Below are 19,139 nucleotides of genomic sequence, written 5' to 3' on the forward strand. Positions count from 1 at the left end.
GGGTAAGGGTGAGCAACAAGTCAAGCTACTCAGATCACTCGTGAACGAGTTCGAATCAAGTCATTTACTTAACGAGTCGAGATCAAGTTCATGAGTCGATTCGTTCAAATAATCGAGTTGAGTTCAAGCTAAATAAGCAACTGTCGAGTCGAGCTCGAGCCTTAATCAAGTCAATATATTCAGACGAGTTTGCAAGTTTGTCGAGGCTTAATCGAGTCGAGCTCAAGCTTAACACATCACGATGAATATCAATTCTATTCAAACGAGTTTGTTGAGCTTTATCGAGTCGAGCTCAAGCTCAACACGTAACGATAAATATCAAACAAATTTGTCGACCTTTAATCGAGTTGAGCTCAAGCTCAACACATAACTATCGAGTTGAGCTCAAGCTGCTTTCGTCGATCTATTCTCGAGCTCTAGCTCGATATTTCATTAATTGAGCTGAGTTCGAGTCGACTGAACTCGGGCTCGACTTGGCTTATGTTCACCCCTATCGGTATGAAAGTGCAGGACCAAGGCCCGGCATAGAACTGCATAAGGGTTTGAACCTAAAAATCTTGGCCATCTTTTTAGGGGCACGTCAGGTGCTTACTGTTGATTTGGATTAAACTGATGACCCGCACCTGGTTAGACGAGGCTCATAGCGTCATTAGCAATTACAATTACTTACAATGGAGGAGAGGTCAGCAGGTGCACAAGCGAGTTGGGTTGAAAAAGAAAAGGAAGGAGGAGGATAAAGATCGCGGCTTTTGACCTTCCCTGAAGTGCGTCATGTCATTTGAAGATCGACACAATCCTACCGACGTAAATAGTTTGGATTTCGTGCCTTTGCAAGTTGGGTCTCTCGCAATCTGCCGCCCAAACAATGGAAGGACAGAAAAATTTGTCGGCAGCAGGAATAAGGCAAGAGGATAGTTTTTGGGAAAGTAGAGATATTGATTCACGGATTTAAATTGATCAGAGTGTTCAGACCATCTATGGAAGCAGAATTTGATGGCAATTCGGGGAAATTATATTTTTTTCTCTAGAATCATTCGTTAGTCTGGAGCCTGGCTCTTCCTTCTCTTTAGTTTGGTCCACGACGATTGGTTGCAGGGTGGCGTAGAGACCGCCGCTCCAACTCATTGTAGCCGCACTTTCACGTACACAGAGAGAGGGAGAGGGTGTGTGTGTGTGTGTCGTAACAGCTGCCTCCTTCGGCTTGAAAGGTAAAAGCAATTCCAAGAGAAAGCCGCTCAAATTCGCTCCTCTTAAGCTTTTCCTGAATGATTGGAAATTATCAAGGTCCAAGTCTTCGTAGATGTACTGGGAAAGACCCTTTTCTATCTATTTCTTATGACTTCTACTTGTGAGCCTATCTCCCGGCGAAGTTGAAAGAAAAAAAAAAAAGTTTCTTCGGTAGCTAATGCGTTGTTTATATCAACATCACATGACGAGCCCTACAGTTGATGCTGTTATATTGGTTTGCGTCCGTCGATGTGCATCATACTAATACTAATAAACGATCTCAAGAGCGGGCATGGCCTGTCTCAGCTGATGCAGCCTTTTATTGACCGTAATGAGAAATTAATGTTTATTGTAAATTAATTATTTTTATTATGCATGAAATAGCTCGTTACAAATTAATCGATGCGTATCACCGATAATGCATTTAGTTTTGAGGATCTGAAACAATTAAAAATCCAATATTTATAATATTGTTTAAAACCCGAAGTAGCAGTGCTGTTTAGGCACATTTTCCAAGTGATCTCATTCCAACATTAAAATGCGGGTTATCAACTTGAAAGTTAGGTATTTGAAGGGGGTTTCAATGACATGCAAGCTGATACACATTTACTAGAGACACTGAAAGCGGACCTTATATCATAGGGAGTTAAGAGGTTAGATGAGCCTTCTTCTGAGTGGTCGGAAACTGCAGTCACTCAAAACTTTAAAGCGAGGCTGTGTAGTAATATGATATTCTTAATGAAATTACGAGCCAATGCATATATAATTCTATCCTTTTATGATTAGGCCTGCCATTCAAACCATGCACACCATATCTCCTTATTGCAAAGGAGTATGCAAGTATATATTCATCTCTCTCTCTCTCTCTCTCTCTCTATATATATATATATATATATATATATATATATATATATATGTGTGTGTGTGTGTATATATATATATATATATATGTGTGTGTGAGCTAATTTATGTCTTTCCTCATTAGAAGTTCAACAATAAACATGAAAACGAAGGGAAAGATAAATGCTATGATCAGATACGTCAGTAATTACATATACAATTAGACTTCATTTTAATTATATGTTACTCAGTTAATTATTTTCTATTCCACCAGTAATATCCATACAAGTAAACTTAGAATTCTAAACTCTATTGAGAAGTAACGATTTTTTGTGTTATTGAATCTCAGAACCACTGAAGTGTCCAAGTCTTTGAAAATTCATATAATAATTTGTTCCACTTGTATGTCTTCAACTCAAATTCCTCTCCTCTCCTCTCTCGTCCTGAGGAAGTTATTCGACAGTTTTTATCTTCTTCGTTACGACCCAGATATGCCATTCTATATGGAGTGGCTTGGGCCTGTAGGGCTTAGCTTTCTAGAACAGCATGAATAGGGAAAGGACAAATAAGAAGCGGAAATGCATAGCAGAAGGCCATGGTAAGGCAACTTCCCGTGTTTCTGAACAGTGGGTGCCTCCTTCAAAAATAATCAAGCCATTTGATTGTGGTTCGTTAATTTCCTTCCATTTGAATCCTGCAAGCTAGTGCTGGTGGAGGTGCTAGACTGTTAGTGCTGTCGCTGCATGCCAGTGAATAATTGCAAAGACCGCAAAGGGGAAAATACCGGTCACCACCTATAAAAACTGCTTGAACATGGCAAATTGAGTGTGGCTTGAAGCTGAAGGTGTCGATGGGGTAAGCGTCCATGGTAAGGAAGATGGTGGCGGAAGGTAAGCATGGCTGCTCCCTCCATTCCATCTATTTTTTGGGCTTGTGTGTGTGTGTGAGAGAGAGAGAGAGGGAAAGAGACAGAGACAGAGACAGAGAAGAGATGCTGGAGTAAGGAAGAAGCGACGAGGCAAGAGACGAAGTGGTTAAAGAAAAGGTTGACATAAAGCTTGCAGTCCAAATTCGCACCCACCTCACGTGGCCCTTGCTCACCATGCATTAAACGGCCATCATTAAAATACAAACAGATCCAAACAAAGAAAAAAAGTGTGAACACGGGATATCCTCGACCCACCAAAGGACGTAAGAAGAAAAAACTTATCCCCAGGCAGATCGAGAGACAGAGATCTGCCGACGGCTCGGGGACTAAGGATTGGGTTGGGTGGCCGACCACCACGAACTTAGTCGATTGGATTGAGTAAGGTCGTACCAAAACATGTGATGTATATATGGCTTATACTTTTGTAGCGCTCCCATCTACCATACCCCCATCTTATGTATTGAGTAAGGTCGTACCAAAACATGTGATGTATATATGGCTTATACTTTTGTAGAGCTCCCATCTACCATACCCCCATATTGTGTATCTGAAACTAACCGCTAGCAGTTGATGTACGTTTTAGAGAATTTCTATGGCTGGACCCACCAATGTCCGATTTACCAACTTTTCCTAAACCCTCGATCTAGATCAGTTTTTCTTTTCTTTTCTAGTGTATAGAGATGATGAAACCTTTTCATTCAATTCACAAGAACTACTGATTCAGACATCTGATCATTAGTGTCCCGAAGGTTGCATGTTTATTATCATACTTGATTGTGAACCCATTTCCATCTGTCTTCTCATCCATGAGGGATAGTGTTAAGAGTTGATCCTTGACGGCCATGGCCTACAAAATTCCCGTCTACCCACATAGGTGCCACCCGTTGAATTCTTAAGAGCAACCATAGTTCGTAGCTTACACTCGGCACACTTATTTAACATTTGCAAGCAAAGCCCATTGTATGAGGAAACTCAAAACAAGGAGGCCTCTGTTTGGCCGAACTATAAGATACACGAGCTGGAGAAAAAAGTGTCTCGAGTGCTTGGGTCTTCCATGTTTGATGTACCGAGTCGCGAGTTCATAACTTGAACGGATCTGATATCATGGGCATATCCAATATTTTAAGAAAGCAAAATTATAATCTTGTTACTTATTGGGACGGCAGGAGCAATGATCAGGTGCAGCAGTAGTAAGGCAGTCGCGTGTGGCCGGAAAGACGTCGTGGGTTGTGGCCATGAGATGAGAGGGCCCGCCCACCAATAGGAGGACGATTAGTCGGTTACAAAGTCATTCAGTCTTTTACAATAGTTACAAAAAAAACTGAAAAAATCGAGGAGTTTCCACTAGCCTGGCATTCGGGGATGCCAGTCATAAAGGCCCAACACCCTCCATCTCTATGCAAGTGAGAGAGAACACATTCAAGGGCTCCTTGAAGAAAACCCGTAAATCCCCTCAACTCACCGCTCTCTCTCTCTCTCGCTTGCCCTGTGCCGCTACGTTGCTTCGTTTTGCTGCTGGGTTGCTGCGTTTTTTGCAGGTTTACACTTGCACGTTAATTAAAGTTGATGCTGCGTCAAGATCCTGAACCACAAAGCTTCAACATTGGAATCAACGGCTTGGTTATTGAACCTGTGCAAGAATCAAAAGCAGCAAACCTGTAAGTTAAATCTGGCTTCTGTGATGCCTGTAATGATCTCTCCCTATGTGCGCGTATGCACATCGACAGGCTTCTTTATTCTGCCACCCTGATAAATATCAAAGAGCCTCGGCGCTTCAATAGGTGAGGCCGATTGCCTCTTTTTGAAGATCAGTCTACAGATGCAACACAAATTCACAACTTAACTATTCGGCTAAGTGCTAGCGTGCCTTGCTAAATGACACGTCTGACTAAACAATATAGAAGAGACAGATTGTTTAGTTTTCAAATAGCATACATACACGCGATGTAGATTGCTATCCTCCATACTAGTATGTTCAGCTTCTTTTGACAGATAAATATTAGAAGTTATATGAATTGAGTATTATGCTGCTGGTTCTATAATTTAATTAGAACCGGGGACCACCAAAAAATGTTCAGATAATTTAGTGGAAAGAGATTTGAAAGAAAAAAAGAAAAACTCTCAGTAGAGAGACCGTGCCTCAATAAGTGTGGTAGATTTCCTTTTTTTCTAAAGAAGTCTGAACCGGTGATACATATGTTTGGTCCAATGCCATGCATGTTGATTAGAAGTTGACAAGAAAATAGATAACAAAGACGAACCAAAAAATAAAAAGGGAGGATAACATGGGAGTGCTGAAATGAGGATAGAACAGAGTGTTCAGGCGGTCACTTTAGCCATCGCAGACCATTTACAGAAATTAAAATATATTAAAGAAAGAAAAGGAACAGAGAGAAGAAAAGGTGAAGGAAACAACACAGAAAGATTTTCTTTGTCCGGAATGGAAGAAGTGCAGGATTATTTTACCGTTAGAGAGAACCGAAGGTTGGCTTCCGTGTTCCAGTTTTGATCGGAAGGGAAACAACCCCTGAAGGCCGAACACTGACTTTACGCCGCTATTCTGTTCGGACCAGATCCAACATTTTCCGTTGAGGCAAGAAGAAGAAAACCAATGGAATCGCCTGAACATGTCGAACGCTATGCGCCTCCTGCGTCAGCGGCCTACTTTTGCCGTCAATATTCGGATACCTAGTTCCATTGCTGCCTGAACCCTCTTTCCCTTCTGGTCACTGCTTTGCTTTCCAGTCAGGAGGCAAGGTACCCCTGCATCTGCTGGAGCGGAACCCTCTGTGTTTTGGGGCCTTGTTGTATGCTTCTGAATAAATGTTGATCAGGCCATCTGACGTCGGAGACCAGCCCATGCTACAGTCTGTCCGGCGTCGTCCAGCCGGTCGCTGGAACCGGCGATCACGCCGCTGTTACAGTAAAAGAAAAGATTTAGGCGTCTGCCAAATAAGCGAAAAATTAGAAAGGGGAATACCATGCAGATATAAGAAAAGGTGAGGGAAAGGAAAAGAAACTTACCGAAGCCTCGGTGCCATGATACCATGCTGGTAGACAGACACGCCCGGTGATTTCGTCGAACTTCATTGATCACCGGCGACGGCTGGAGTCCTGGTCTGTGGCGAAAGCCAGGGCCCGTTTGAATTGCTGAAACCTGTAGCAGTGAAACTAATTCAAATTTTAGGAAAAGTTCCAGCGCCAATCAAACGTGAAACAATAGACTCGAGAGTTTTGGTGTAGATGATGAAACTTTAATACAAGCATTTAAGTTCCACGTAAAAACAGGTAGAACACAAACCCTGGATAAATTTTTTGCCCGTTAACATTTCACCCGTTAGGGTGATCAGTCTCCCCCTTCTTGTTTCCTCTTCTCAACCGCAGCTCGCAGTAGCAGCATACCGGTTCCTCCCCGCAACAGTGTAGACAGCTTGACCCCATTTTCTGTTTTGTGTGATCTGGCCATCCACCGGCATGTGAGATGCAAGAAGAGAGGCAATGCTCAAACGTTCGACGGTGGCCTCCGGTCATCCGCCGGGAGGCTTTGGTCATTGCCGCTTGAGCTTTTCTCTTCTCTCTTGCTTCCTATTTTCCCTGCATCGCTCTTCCCTCGTACTGTCTATTTTCCTGCACCTCGTCAAACGAAAGGAAACACCCAACATTAGCTTTGCCCTCCCATGGTCTTCCTCCTTTCATGATTGTATTCTTGCCATCGCTTTGTAAATTTGGATGGGCATTGGACCATCGTCATCTCGTGCAGTCGTGCAACGGTGAGAACGTTGCAGATTACAAGCTGAATCACCAGTTTTCCATGCTATTATCAGATTCCCTATTCCTTTGGTCGGGGGAGAGAACGGCGAGGATCTTGCCACCACCCCCACCCATGCCGAGATAGATAGAACTCTTTGCGTAGCCTCCGATCTAGTACGTACATTTGCTTTGCGCCTACATCTTTCTCTTTCTCTTTCTCTTTCTCACTGGCGTACTCGACACGCCATCTGTGGTGTTTCCATCGTCCCTCTCTCTCTCTCGCTCTCGATCCGTGCGGTGCGGATTCTTAGCAGAGTTGGAACGAGGTAAGCTGATGATGGCGATTCCTCTTCCTGCTTCTTCTTCTTCTTCTTGTTATTCTCCCTCTTCGATTTGACCTTGGAGAGAAAAGAGATTGGAATCGTATCACAATGATGGTCTAGTTTTGCTTTTGCCTTCACTTTTTCTTCTCCATGTTTTTTATTCTCTTTTTCCCTCTCTCTTATGGTTCTTAAAATGCAGGCAAGAAACGAATTTTTGGTCCAGTGGGCGTGAAAAAGGACTCCTTCACCAGCCATCTCGACCTTGGTTAGCTTTTTGGTTGTTTTTTCCTCTTCTTTTAGGCAGGATTTTTTAGTGGGAATATTTGATTCTTATTTGGGATCCGGTGGCGTAGAAACGAAACAGAAAGAAAAAGGAGAAGAAGATATGGTTCTTGAGGAGGTGCTGTGCGTGGTGTTTTGGCACTTTGAGAGATGAGGGGCCGTTTTTTTCTCTCCTTGAACTGCGGCTGTTAGAAATAGGAGCTTCATCATTCTCCCAAAATAGTTATAATACCTTAAAGTCCCTTAATTTAGATGGTTATCGGGTTCATGGGATTCCACCCACCCTTTTACCTTCGTTGCTTTCGGTTTGTTTGTTCGTTTGTTTTTTCCTTTTTGTTTGTGCTCATCGAGGCGTGGGGCTTCTTCTCTTTTATTGGAACCTTTTAGTCTGAAAATGATAATTTTCCTTCTTCTTTGAGCTGCAGGTTGGGAAATTGTCTGTTGGTCGATGCAATTAGTAGGTGCGTCAACGGAAGATTGGTGTTGGTATCTGATTTGGAGGACGGGTGGTCGATTCTGTTCTCGAAATTGTTTCGCAGGGTTCGTTGGTTTCTTTGTTGATCGTGAAGGTAGGATTATCTTTTGAAGATATTAATACGTATTACCAATAGCTACCTGATAATAGGAGAGAGAGCCTCTTACCTTTTTTGACGAAATTTTGATGGTTGATGTCGAAGGACACCACCCTTTCTCTTCCTATGGGAAGAACCTGGCGATTGGAGATTTTCCTTGCATCTGCGCTGATTCTGCTTGCTTTTTAGATAATAGTTGTATTTGGTTTTCAGGCGGTCCTTCGGTTTCACCTTTTCGGGTTTATCCTTTGGTGAACCCTTGCATTTGCCCTGATTAATTATCTTCAGAAGTATGATTATCTCAATTGCTTGTGTTCGACTAGTGCAGATTATATGCTGCCTTTTATCGTTTTATTTACTTCTTGTTTTCTTCTTCTACGGATTGTATTAGTTTGAAAACAAACTCTTCTATCCTCATTCATCAGTGTATGGAATTCGTTTATGTGTAATTTATATTCATCAATAAGGTCCTTCGTGACGTGCATTTCAGAATCCAGTCTAGCGATTTGTTTCTTTTCCATATTGCATGAAGCCATGAAGTATAACTTTCTACTGATGAATATGGCCTCTTAGAAGTTAGAATCAATTCTCTGGAAGGTGCTTATATGTAGTCTCAAAAGTCCTAGTCCTAGATGATTCATCTGACTCCAGGAAGTAGAACAGCATCGCTGGTACATGACATGATTAAAGGCTAGTAGAAACTGAAAATGGTCTAACAGTTTGGTGAGAAATTGGTAACACATTTCATCTTTCATACTGATGCTAGTAATCTTAAGTTATTCTGCCTCAAGGAAGATCTTGGAATTTCTTTTCCTCGTGTTTTGTGTAATCTGGATCCAATTATCCATCTCAAACTTGTTCTCTGAAAGTAGCTTTTGGAATTTCACATAATTGCTGAGTCCCCCCTAAATAAGCAGCCATAGGTTCTGTTAGGTGCTTGGACTATTGTTTGGTTCATGGTCCCCATCTCTGGAGCGTCATTGCATGTTCTTTATCAACAGCAAGAGCAGATATTGTGCTTCCAACCTTCAGTTTTGTTTCTTTTCTTCTTTTGAGAGAATGAACTAGATTTCACTTGTTTTGTGTTGATAAAGTTCAGCTTTATACATGGGATGTGGCACTATAGTTCAATCTCAAGAGATCAAATGTACATCAGCTGAAACCTAAGTAGGAAAGTAGCATCAATATCCATATCAAAAAAGGTCATTGCATGGCAGCTGTGTCATTTGATAACTAGTCTGCTTAAATGCTACATTCTTTTGAATCTCAAGCTGTTCTGCTGCTTATCCATATCAATCTGATGTTGGAGTTGCACGTTGTTGCTATTTGTCTGCAAGTTGTAGCTTAAAACTTCATTCTACGAGATTTTAGTAGTAATTTTGAAATAAAAAAGGAAAATTATGATTGTTCTGTATCTTGTTTGCATTCTTACGATAGGATAAATATCTGGTGTATTAACAAAGTACTTAAGGTTTACAGGGAGTTGACTTGCTTTCAAATTATAGTTTTTTGTGTTTAATAAGACTCGGTTTGTTGGCAAGTTTTGTAAGGTTTTGAGCTCTTTATTCTGGAGGTTTGGGCCTTTTGCTGTTTGATTTTTTTCTATTCATATATTTTGTAATTTTTCATTACTTTTATTATGTGTCGCTTGAGTGCATGCATTATATACACACACACACACACACACGTGTATAGAGTCTATAGACTTGCACCGAGCTTTTTGTTTTGCTTTTGAATAACAACTCTCAAGTGACAATTTTAATAATGTCGGCAATATGCAGGAGGCCCGCATCAGCTTTAAAAAAAGTAAGTTTAAAATTTAAATTAACCTACACATATTAGTCGAATAAATATATGTGTGCGTATATAAATAGATTATTGCATACACTAAGTTGAACTTATCAAGATCTGTTTAATATACACAAGGGTAATTCAACCAAGGCAAAAATTGCCGTGTTCGTCTCTTCTGATGGCTAACCCTTGGCGTCATTGGTTGATAAGATCGGTAACTGACTGCGTCCAGAACCATTCAATTTTGAAACGGAGAATTTTCTTTACTTGGAAGGCGCGTTTGGATGAGATGACAAACCAGAAATTTAATATACTTTTTTTTTTAATGTTTCTGATGACATATTGTAAAAGGACATCCGCAAAATTGAGAAAAATTGCACGCATGGTCGTGGAATTTGGATGGACAAGAAATCCCAAATGACTGTTTGAAGCATTGGATGGAAAGATACTTTTACATAAATCAAGCAGGAAAGCATTGGTTGGCGCCATCTTTCTTCCCCATGACAGGGTTTATTGGAATGGAAGGAGGAGATCCATGGCAGTGAAGATCTAATGAGACAATTTGTTCCTGTCTGCAAATCGTGGCTTTGAAAGGTATGCGGTACTAAATACCCATCATTCTAATTTTTGGGTAAATGGAGAGGGTTCAGGGAGAAGCAAGGGAAAACAAAACCAAAAATGATAATGTCACCCTTTTTTTGTTTTTTTTTTTGAATTTTGAGAAAATTTCACCAAACCTTTGTGCCGCACATTTTATTTCTCGAAAATTGCTAAAATTATTGATCTTTTAATAAATTCAGGAACATCACTTTTTTCCTCTGAAAATTCATCTAAGCTCACAAATGTGCAAGAAATTCTACATAAGGGCTTCGAACAGGTTTTTTCAGTTTAGCCCTGAGTTCTCTAAAAAATCACTTTCACCACTCATTCTGATAATTAGATAAAACGGCTCAAACAAGCTGTAGCCTTCATCATTAATGGCCATTTATAGAATTCCAAATAGTGAGCTGTAATTGTTAAGTAAATAAATAAATAAATAATCTTTATTGAATATTTGACAATCGAAATGAGCAGAGATGGTTATGTCTTGACATAAGACGTAAAACAAGTTGTTTGTTGTACCTTTCCTTCATGTCATTAAGATACGAGTCACCCTTCATAATATGTGAGGGGAAGGTAGAGATAAGAAATAAAAATTCAAAGGATGGAATACAATTTATTTAGCCTGGATATTACCATTACTTCATACTCATATAATATGTTCATATTTATTATGATATTGCTGTATTTGGATCCATATTGATATGGTCTGAGTCTTTATGTTTGGGTGGTATTTGATTTGGATTTGGTTATTGTATGAAGATCCATACTAAATGTGCTTGGTTCACAATTGGTTTGCATTTCGATTGACTTGTTTTCGATCTTTCGGCTCAAGTTCCACATCCCTTTTGGATCCAAATATTATGATAATTGCCTTTGGGATCCAGTCATTATAAAGGTGCTACGAATGATATTTTCCTTGTTTCTTCATGAAATGGAATCTGTTGCGTCCATGAGGTGTAAGATAACACTCTTGAACCCGACGACAACCATATTAGCAAAAACATTTTTAGAGATCTAGCACTTAAGTGATAGTCGATGAAATTTTATTTCTCTTATGGAAAATGAACGGCTATGGATTCAGATGCAAATCGGTATTTTTTGGTAAAAATTTACCAAATCATAAGTAGCAAGTTTGTAAAACGCATTAGTATCCAAAGATCTATGTTGTTTCATGTATGTGATTGACTGAGAATAAAAATCTGGAATTCTTTGAAGAATCTAAATCTAGTGATTCTATGATGATCAATTTGATTTGTTAGATACTTTTGATAAACAGTCGGACAATGAATCAATCGTTGATCAGTTTGGTAATAGGCCAACTGTAACTCAACAATGAATTTAACAATCATCTTGTAGATCGGCTTGTGGATCAGTTGGGTAAATAACCAACTGAATCCAATTTCTCTACTTCTGGAGTCTTAATAAGCCTAGAGCTCCTTAATCATATCTGAATGATCATTATTTGTTGAAGGAGCTATGTGTTTCAGTAGGATTTGTTAAAGTGATTGATAAATGTGACATGTTAGGAAACAATAAATTTGCATACTGTGACTTGGATATCGGCAGTAAGATGTGTAAACTGCCTTCACGGTGAGTTCAGTAAAATAGTTTTTGTAAAAGGGTATATTAATAAAGACAGTATAAGTACAATTTAAAACAATCTCCGAGATCATTGTTCCTTATTTTAAAATCATGATCAAGTCAGTGTATGTTGCCAATCAATTTGATGACTGTGAATGTTTGAAAAATGGATGTATGATTTGATTGTTATCATATATTCAATGAGCTCAGAGTGAATGATTTTAAACTGCTTGAAACTCCTATTGCTAAAGGAGTAAAGTAATTGTCTTGATGATGGACAACCAAGTTAAATATACCCTTTGCTCATGCTGGTGGAGTCTCATTTATATTATGTTGTGTGCAAGACTTGATATAAGCATTCAGTTGATTTTATGAATTGGAAATGAAGGAAATCTAGGTCGGTCTCATCGTTGAGTAGTTAAAGAGTATTCAGAAATATGAAAAGAAGACAAAGATATATTGATATGATTGCTGGCATTATCATCAAAAGGAATTCCTGCGCTTGTAAAGTACTTGTGAAGACGTTACGATGAAAAAACCTGTATATAGAAAACCTCATAATTAATTATTCTAAGCTACTCCAAAGACACCAGTTATGAAGGTCCAGCACCCTCTATGAATGTGTGAGAGAGAACACATACAGTGGCTCCTTGAAGCAAACACTTGAGTGCCCTTAACTCACCATTTGGTTTTCTAAGTCTCTTTACCCTCGCGCGCTCTCTCTTTCTCTCATTTTCTTAAAGAGCTCTAAGGTAGCGACTTGGGGGCAAGCACACAAGTAAAATTAAGAGCACAGGTTCAGCAACCACAGATAATTTCGTTACGACTTAAGTAATTGGTACTGCTAGAGCCAAAAATGATCTAGAATGGGGTTAAAAACTTAAAATTAAACGAGATCATGCGATGCCCAAGATTGTCGTCGTATAGGTGCGCCCCCCTTACCTTAAGAAGGACGGCACGTTGAAAGAGAAATGATTCATGCATCGTTTCATCCTTCCTGGTCCCCTGGGATTTGGTGCTTGCTTAGACAACCAAGACGATTCATCCAGCTATGCCCACAAGTAAAAGGTACTACCTAATTGTATATATCAAAGAACATATTTACAAAATCCAACACCGACAAAAAAATATTTTAACTCTAGTATTTTTCTATATGAGTGCCTGTGGCGCTGGCGTCGGAGTTTGTTTTTGTTTCTCTTCTTTGAAATTGCCTTCCGAGTAAAAAAATGTTGACGAGGGCCGAGGAACAATCAATAACGAGGGGAACGTTCTATTGCCCTGTACTTCAAAGTTATATTTGTACTAAACATTGCCAAAGATCCCCGCGGTCTCTCTTTTTATTTCTTCTTGGTCGGTATGTGGTGGGAGGATGGAGGGGAGAAGAAATCGGAATGTAGGCTGTGGGAGGGCGTCCAAGGTGGTGGTCGTTCGAAATCGCAGACACCGTCGACCGAGGGGATGCCTGAGTTGTCCCATCCCCATTAATGGTAATGCTACAACCGGCAGCGGAAGAGCGTAGAAACCGTTTCTCCATTTGGTTGGGGCAGCCACCGGACGAGGCGAGAGGAGAAACCCAACGGTCGATGCGTGTGAACAGGGATGGTTATCTCCGCTCTTATTAACACGGTTACTTGTTATTGCTCTCCTTTTCTCTGCATTTATCGTGTCCCCTCAGAAGGAATTCCTTGGCTTCTTCTGTCATTCCTTTACTTGCCAACCCCTCAATGCCTCCCCGCCATTACCACCGGCCCTTCCATCACATGGTGAGAGATTTCCTATTTTATGGTTAATTCTGCTCCTCTCCTACCCCCGCCTTCGCCCCTTCCATTTAGTTCGCAAGGAGTACTATTAGTCAAGAGCACGCTCTCTGCATTGTACCCCCGGAATGAAGCGAACCGTCCATGCCCCTGGTAGAATGCTTGTCGATTTTTTTTTTTTTTTGTGGTTGTGCTGTTCTACTGGTATGTTTTGATTCTTCTCCGGAGATTTGACCCTAGGTGTTGATATCCTCGACGCTCATTTTGACACGACATTCTTTTGACGGGCTTTGTTTGTGCGCGTGTTTGTTCTTTCTTATAGCTGCGTGGGTGTGGGTCGTGATATTTTCATTGCTAGGTTCTGTGCAAAGTTTAAAAAGAATCATAGCTTGTCGAATTTTCCCTCTCTTCCCCTCAATTGGATGCTTCCCTCCCTCATCCGCTGTAGGTTGCCATCTGTGCTTCTACCCCAATGCACTGTGGTTCGTCATTGACTGGCTCCATTACTGCTGCTCTTTTTCCTCCTCCTCCTCCCCCTGATTTTACATTAACGCAAATGAAAATCACTAATTATCGTTGAATTTGGCAGAGGCAAAGTGTCTACCTATGCAGAAACGCAGTGCGTCCATTAAAGAGGGAGATGGAGACACCTTTTCTTCCTGTAGAAGTGGAAGTAGGACCGAGGTGTTCTCTCCTAGAGGAGTTCTTGAGGAATGTCTCAGGAGTATGGAATCTGACACTGCCTCTTCTAAAGCTAGCACTTCTTACTTCAGCGAATCTCGAGCTCATGGGAACATAACTCATTGGCGAAACCTCCTACGTCATGTATTGAAGCAACGGCCCATGAGGAGGCTGTCAACCTTCCCCCCGCTTGGGGTGCCCAAGATGTCGAGGAAGGGCAGCATCAGTAGTAGCCTGTCGTCCAAGGGGAACATGGTGAACGCATCCGATATCTGCCGCTTGAAGCCTACCTGGAGGAATTTTTCACTTGCAGAGCTCCAATCCGCGACCAATAATTTCTGCGCTGGTATGATTTTTCTTCTCCCCCATCTTTTTCTTTCAAAAGTATGGTTTCCTCCTTCATGCATGTTAAGGATCTTGTACCGAAGGTGATTTAAACTTCACAAGAGGTTTCATTTCAATCTTCTTGCGGTGGAACAGAGAACCTTATAGGGAAAGGAGGCTATGCTGAGGTCTACAAAGGGACTCTTCATGATGGGGAGCTGATCGCTGTCAAGAGGTTGATCAAAGGGACGGCCGACGAAAGAACCGCTGATTTCTTATCTGAGCTCGGTATCATTGCTCACATCAATCACAAGAATGCTGCTCGTCTTGTGGGATTTAGTGTTGAAGGCGGGATGCACCTGGTCCTCCAATTGTCTGCTCATGGAAGCTTGGCGTCCCTGCTTTATGGTATGCTTGTTTCTGGTTAGGCAATCTCCGTATCCTTTGCTATTGTAGTCTGAATTCACGTCTTTATCTTCAATTGTAGGTACCAAAGAGGTATTAAGTTGGGAGATCAGGTACAAAATTGCCTTGGGAGCAGCGAAAGGTCTTCGGTATCTTCACGAAGGCTGCCAACGGCGTATCATTCATCGAGACATCAAGGCATCTAACATCTTGCTAACCGAGGACTTTGAGCCACAGGTACTAAGATCTGTCCATACAGCACCAAAAGCACTCTAGGATGTTTGGTTGGCATTTTTGCCGATGTAGTAGGGGAAATGTTGGAGTTATACTTTCTGAACGCAAGCTGTAGACGATATTTTTCTGATGTGATACTGCCTGTGCGTCTTGCTCCATTTATGTCCAGATTTCGGATTTTGGGTTAGCGAAATGGCTGCCTGATCAATGGACTCACCATATAGTATCTCGATTTGAAGGCACATTTGGGTTTGTTGATCGATTTTGCTTGTTCTTTCTAATGGAGTTTGGGCATGTTCCCTAAAAAATTTCAAATGTTTCTGACCCTGTTTCTTTCTGCCGTTGTAGCTACTTGGCTCCGGAGTACTTCATGCATGGCATTGTCGATGAGAAGACAGACGTTTATGCATTGGGTGTTCTTCTACTTGAGCTCATTACCGGTCGTCGAGCAATTGATGCTTCTAAGAAAAGTCTTGTTCTGTGGGTATTACTTCTACATATTTAATTGATGCTTCTAAGAAAAGTCTTGTCCTATGGGTATTACTTCTACATATTTAATTGATGCTTGTAAGAAAAGTCTTGTTCTGTGGGTATACTTCTACATATTTAATTGATGCTTCTAAGAAAGGTCTTGTTCTATGGGTGTTCTTCTGTATATTTAAAAAATCACAAATTACTTGAGAGCCTAACTTGTTTATATGTATATATACGTGTGAAAATTAGATACGAACACCTCTTTTATGCTATGACAGGCGAAGCCTTTACTTGACGCAAGCAACATCGAGGATCTAGCTGATCCTTGCCTTGGGGGTTTATATGACCCTAATGAGATGAATCATATGGTTTTGACCGCTTCTATGTGCATCCAAAACACTGCCATCCTCCGTCCCAGCATGAGTCAGGCAAGCCTATTGGGTTTCATTTTGAAGTAAGTCAGGCCAGCATGAGTCGAGAAAGTTTCTGACTTTTGTGGTGTTTTTGATTTTTAGGTTGTGCGGCTACTCAAGGGAGAAGATAACAGCGTGAACCTTCAAAGATCAGTTCTGTCGAGAACTTACTCGGAAGGGCTATTTGATGTCGAGGAGTATGACGCGACCATGTACTTGAATGATATGAATCGGCACAGGGAGCTCGCTCTACAATTCTGATGTGAAAGTAAAGTTAATTCTGGCAATTTCATGCCATCGGGCTTGTTCTTTTAATTACCAGTCGAAATGGAGTCCATCGGAATGTGGAGAGGGATAATTTTCAACAAAGAGACTGAGAACTCGAGGAGATCATGTTGCCGGATTTTGTAATGGTCACAAAATCTATACGGGAGCCACTTGTGGAAGCCAAAATTGCTTACAACTGATCAACGTGAGCTCGAGCTCGACTGCCTAGACATCACTGCATTGTGTTGACTGTTGTTTGTGAGGGCTGCTTCTAATACAGTATCGAATAAGCGATTTAACAATTCCGGTGGTGCCTGATCCTTATTGCCTTTGGTGTTCTACAAGAAAAGTTCTGATTCCCGATTGCGCCTCTCGCTGCCTGATAGAGACATCTGGGGATCGAGATCTGGTAGATAGAGACGTGGAAGGGTCTTGCTTTTGCCTATAAAATGACCCCTTTGACGGCAACCAGCGGTCGATTGAACAAAAAAGAAACAGGAAAAAAACGATACGTCATACATAGTGGGTTGAAGACATAGTTGAAATGAGTTTCGATGCTGGTCGAGATCCACTCCTGTTGTTATTGGTCAGCTGGGGGTTTGTGTCCGGCTAGAGTACAGAGGAATAGAAATGTCCAGCGTTATGTTCTGCCTGTGCCCAAAACCTGCTCTTATCGGAGACAAATTTGTAACCGGACAGGATGATCTTTTTCAGAGCAAATGCTTGGATAGTTCCTAAATCTTTTGTGATTTCGTGATTTGAAAAATAAATTTGTTGGTTGTCACCACATTTGCTGCTCAAATATGTCGTTTTCACTACCCTCTTGAATGAAAAAAGCAAGAAGGTACTCATTGTTGCTTTTTGCTTCCGAACAAAGCCATCTTGCAGGATTAGCTGATTCCACAAGCAGAGGGGGGGATGTATCTACCTGGAATGTGCAAAACTACAATAGATATGCAGCCGCGCGCAGAACTATGCACCGCCCCGTTTTGTCTAGGCTTTGATGGTATATAAAGTCCATTACAGTCCCTTCTCTTGCTTGGAAGAGCACGTCAATGAATAGGTCCACCAGTTGAGGAATCAGGTGCTGGAATGTGGCTGCCGAACACGAGGCATGCCTGTGATCGGAGATAGCCACAGGTTTGAAGCGCTTTGAGTTCCATACAGGTAGAAAGGAGCGAATGCGGGAGGAAATGCTCCTTCTTTTGCCGAGGAAGTGATTGACACAACCAAAGAAATCAGTTTCTCTGCCGTAATCCTCTTTCCTACTCTAAAATGGAGAGAACTTGATCGGTCCTCTTTCCTATTCTAAAATGAAGAAAAGAACTTAATCACTCTTAGTCGTTCCTAGACATACAAGATCCTGAAGCTTGCTCTACAATACGACCTGCTCGATGTTAGTATTGTGAACATGTAAGGTGACTCACTTTGTCCTGGCTCCCCATGTTGCCTCTATCCTTTTGCCAGCAGACGGCTAGTTTGCATTCAATGCCAACTGCGTCAACACTAATAGAAGCCTAAAAACCAATTGGTCGAGCACTAAAAGAATGGTTGTGTGTTTGACCCACCTTCCATTTTCGGTTGTGGACTGAGGGGTGATCATGAAAGGGAGCGAGTTTCCCGTCCTTTACAGGGACAAAGAAAAGGGGGGTTAAAGTCTTTCCACGGGTCATGATCCCGGAGATCTCGTCCCTGGTGCACCAAAAATAGAATATAAGTGGAAAGGCGTCAGGTTTCTTACATTTAGGGACCCATTGTGATACGGTAAAAGGCCCACGGATGCTTCAAAAGCTTCGGTGGGCATCCATTGTCTGGGGTATATGTGAGAGATTGAACTTGTTAGAACAAAAATAATGTTCCCAAGGCTAATGAACTGCTAAACATAGCAGCTCGTTTTTGGGTTTTGTCTGCCTCATGAAGAACTTGGATATGAACGGCTCGTTAGTAAACGAGGCGGCCACGGACTTGTAATTCATATATGTTCATAAACAGACAATGTACGAAGGTAATATGTTTATAATGGGCCGGCTACTGTGGCTGGTTTAAAGAAAAGCAATTGCGCGGTTCAGCTCAAACTCGAGCTTGCATCCACAGAAGCACCATAATTATTATTTTTGGTAAAGATATAATGTCCACAGATACAACATGCTATGCCAGAGTAGTTTATGTGCATTCTTCTACGGTTTTCCAATGGATTTACAAATGATGGGATTTTGATTTTGGGAGGAGATGTTTGTATGGTGGACACCCTTCTCATTCTTTATAATAATGATATTGTTTTGGATGAGCATGAAGAGTATTTCATTCTACGATTTAGAGGAAAGTCGGACTTCCCACAAATCCTTTGTCCTTTAGGATATAGGGCCTACTTTTGGTGTCTCGAGGTGTTGCCTTTGCCATGTTTTAACTTGCACGTCAGTGGCTCCACTTTTTACAACATAAAGAGTTGATGTCCTAAAGATTCAAAACGAGAATTGACTGCCGACCAGCTCCCACTCTTGCTTCTGCTCCGACCATTGCACTAAACCCTTCGGAGACCTTGTAATAATATCTTGTGTTTAACAATAACACGTATGTTGGCGCTGCCATAATGTGCTTCATCTTCTAAACCATCAACCGCTTCCTTGCGGCTTGCCATTTTTACTTAAAAATGGGCTAGCCCTCGCATTCACGTATGGGTAGACATC

At 41.3% G+C, this 19,139-nt stretch overlaps 1 protein-coding gene and 1 long non-coding RNA gene across 2 annotated transcripts; one reads left to right on the forward strand and one right to left on the reverse strand.

The window, feature by feature from the left end:
* Window positions 1-4,175: 4,175 nt before the first annotated feature.
* Window positions 4,176-6,917, reverse strand: LOC126409904 (uncharacterized). Its single transcript, XR_007572810.1, has 4 exons — window positions 6,297-6,917; window positions 6,020-6,152; window positions 5,462-5,910; window positions 4,176-4,625 (listed from the first exon to the last, which is right to left on the reverse strand). It is a non-coding gene; the product is annotated as an uncharacterized LOC126409904 (long non-coding RNA).
* Window positions 6,918-6,928: 11 nt separating this feature from the next.
* LOC116250134 (receptor-like cytosolic serine/threonine-protein kinase RBK2) lies at window positions 6,929-17,254 on the forward strand. Its single transcript, XM_050076738.1, has 10 exons — window positions 6,929-7,071; window positions 7,268-7,333; window positions 7,776-7,919; window positions 14,244-14,681; window positions 14,816-15,067; window positions 15,147-15,301; window positions 15,468-15,547; window positions 15,647-15,782; window positions 16,051-16,200; window positions 16,288-17,254. The coding sequence occupies exons 3-10, from the start codon at window positions 7,799-7,801 to the stop codon at window positions 16,444-16,446; spliced, it is 1,491 nt and encodes a 496-aa protein (XP_049932695.1). The 5' UTR covers window positions 6,929-7,071; window positions 7,268-7,333; window positions 7,776-7,798; the 3' UTR covers window positions 16,447-17,254.
* Window positions 17,255-19,139: the final 1,885 nt, after the last annotated feature.

The sequence above is a fragment of the Nymphaea colorata genome, chromosome 3 (assembly GCF_008831285.2).
Source record: "Nymphaea colorata isolate Beijing-Zhang1983 chromosome 3, ASM883128v2, whole genome shotgun sequence".
Classification (NCBI taxonomy): domain Eukaryota; kingdom Viridiplantae; phylum Streptophyta; class Magnoliopsida; order Nymphaeales; family Nymphaeaceae; genus Nymphaea; species Nymphaea colorata.